This window comes from Limulus polyphemus, unplaced genomic scaffold (genome assembly GCF_000517525.1).
Source record: "Limulus polyphemus unplaced genomic scaffold, Limulus_polyphemus-2.1.2 Scaffold658, whole genome shotgun sequence".
NCBI lineage: Eukaryota > Metazoa > Arthropoda > Merostomata > Xiphosura > Limulidae > Limulus > Limulus polyphemus.
The window spans coordinates 20,820-22,799 of NW_013666268.1; the positions used below are offsets into that span (position 1 = coordinate 20,820).

Below are 1,980 nucleotides of genomic sequence, written 5' to 3' on the forward strand. Positions count from 1 at the left end.
ATAGTACATTACTGGCCAAAGCACATTAGTAATACAAGAATGTGGGAGTGTTTATCATCGAAATGTCTGTGTCACAGGTGTGACCAGCTTTAACCTATTATTGAAAATACATTGCGAACTTACGTATAGTACATTACTGGCCAAAGCACATTAGTAATGCAAGAATGTGGGAGTGTTTATCATCGAAATGTCTGTGTCACAGGTGTGACCAACTTTAACCTATTATTGAAAATACATTGCGAACTTACGTATAGTACATTACTGGCTAAAGCACATTAGTAATACAAGAATGTGGGAGTGTTTATCATCGAAATGTCTGTGTCACAGGCGATGTCAGCAGACTTACCTTAATCAGAAGCTCGTAGCGCGGAATCCGCTGAACAGGCATAATCAGCAAGGCGTCTAGGGTTAGTTTTCCTTTATGTTCTCGAGCCATATGCTGCAATGACAAATAAAAACAGAACTATAAGAATGTAGATTCGGTCACTATCCTGCATAACTGTAACCCGTTTCTTATTAATTCTCTAACTTCGGGTTATTTACCTTGTTACTTCATCAACAGAATATTCTGCCAATCCACTTCAGCATCCAGCATCAAAGACGAATTTCATAGGTCGGTGTAATAATTCGTAAGCTTGCAGTTGAAAATAAACATTGATGACTTAATATACATTCTGGTGGTACAACTAACTGTAAGTTATTCGTTGCAATAACCTTTCCATGCACACTGTTAAAGATGAAATAAGCTTAAATGGATAGCCACAAACTCACGTAATGATGTAAAGTTCCTGATCTTCAGCAAAGATAATTCATGTTGTCAACCCTATATAATCTTCAACGAAAAGATACAGAAATCATGAGACGCTGCCTGCGTTTGAATTGATGTTTATGAGGTAGGGGGAAGAGATTAACACTGGTTGTCAGGGGTTAAGATAGACTTATTGCAAGTTTTAGACTCTGAGTAGAAACAAAATTATGCCTATCTAGCAGTAGAATATATGAAATATATTGCAAATGTCAAACAGGAGCAATTAACGTTTATTCTCGGCCCCAAAACTAAAGTAAACAATACGGCAAGGGGAAGAAGGTTTTTCTAAATTATTCCGACTTGCTTGTCTAGTAGCTTTACAACTCACTTACTAAGCTGATAAAGTAGAATTTAGGACGTCAACGTCTTAGTTACACGATATACTAAAGATTTTAAACAAACAATCGTTTCAATTTTGTTTTTCGCGTTATAGAAAAACTTGTTACTATCAACAAAGAGAATGCTTTATTCAGAAAACGATTCAAAACGTTAAACGTACACAAAAATAAAATGATACAATTAATTATGAACAATTGAATACTCTTTATATTTCAAGTTAACGTAAGTAAGAATAGAATTCGTCACAGAAAATAAAGTTCGTCTCTTTCTTACTTCAATTAATTCAACATCAGTAAAACTACCGCACATTGTTATCAAATACACGACAAACTGGATGATTGCACATTGAGGTAGATTGAACAAGCTCTTTTGTTTGCTCCTGTTGACGTTTCTATAAAACATACATGAAAGGGATTTAGGTAGAACACACATGATAAGAAGATAACCGCTTTATCATCGCCAACACATCTACCAGTTATCAACCGTTCGGTACGGCACTTACTACCGTAAACTACACTGTAGCGTTTCTAATTGTTCTTTGTCCTGCAAATTTTTCAGAGTTTGTCTGTAAACTAAAAAGACGTTTTTCTACTATTTTTCTCAGGATCTTCGAGAGAGGATTTGTCTAAGAGTGGGGGTAACATAGGTTAGAACCCGGTTTTCTCAAGGGATGCTTATATAAAAATAACTGGAGTATAAAAATAAGGCTATAGATTTGTAAATTGAAACCATCATTTAAACTATTGGCAAATATCCGGAAAAGCTAATATCAAAAATTCGGTTTGAGCTCACGTATTTACCAAAGCCATTTATTCTCGCAAAAGTGCGAACAC

The 1,980-nt window shown here is 35.3% G+C and overlaps 1 protein-coding gene across 1 annotated transcript in view; it reads right to left on the bottom strand.

Moving 5' to 3' along the window:
- Window positions 1-1,980, bottom strand: part of LOC106459769 (rho guanine nucleotide exchange factor 17-like) — a gene marked incomplete at its 3' end in the record, with an annotated part of 218,802 nt that overhangs the window by 16,452 nt on the left and 200,370 nt on the right. Inside the window, exon 6 of the mRNA XM_022386309.1 lies at window positions 347-439. Coding sequence (XP_022242017.1) covers window positions 347-439 — 93 coding nt within the window. The remainder of the gene's footprint in view (window positions 1-346; window positions 440-1,980) is intronic.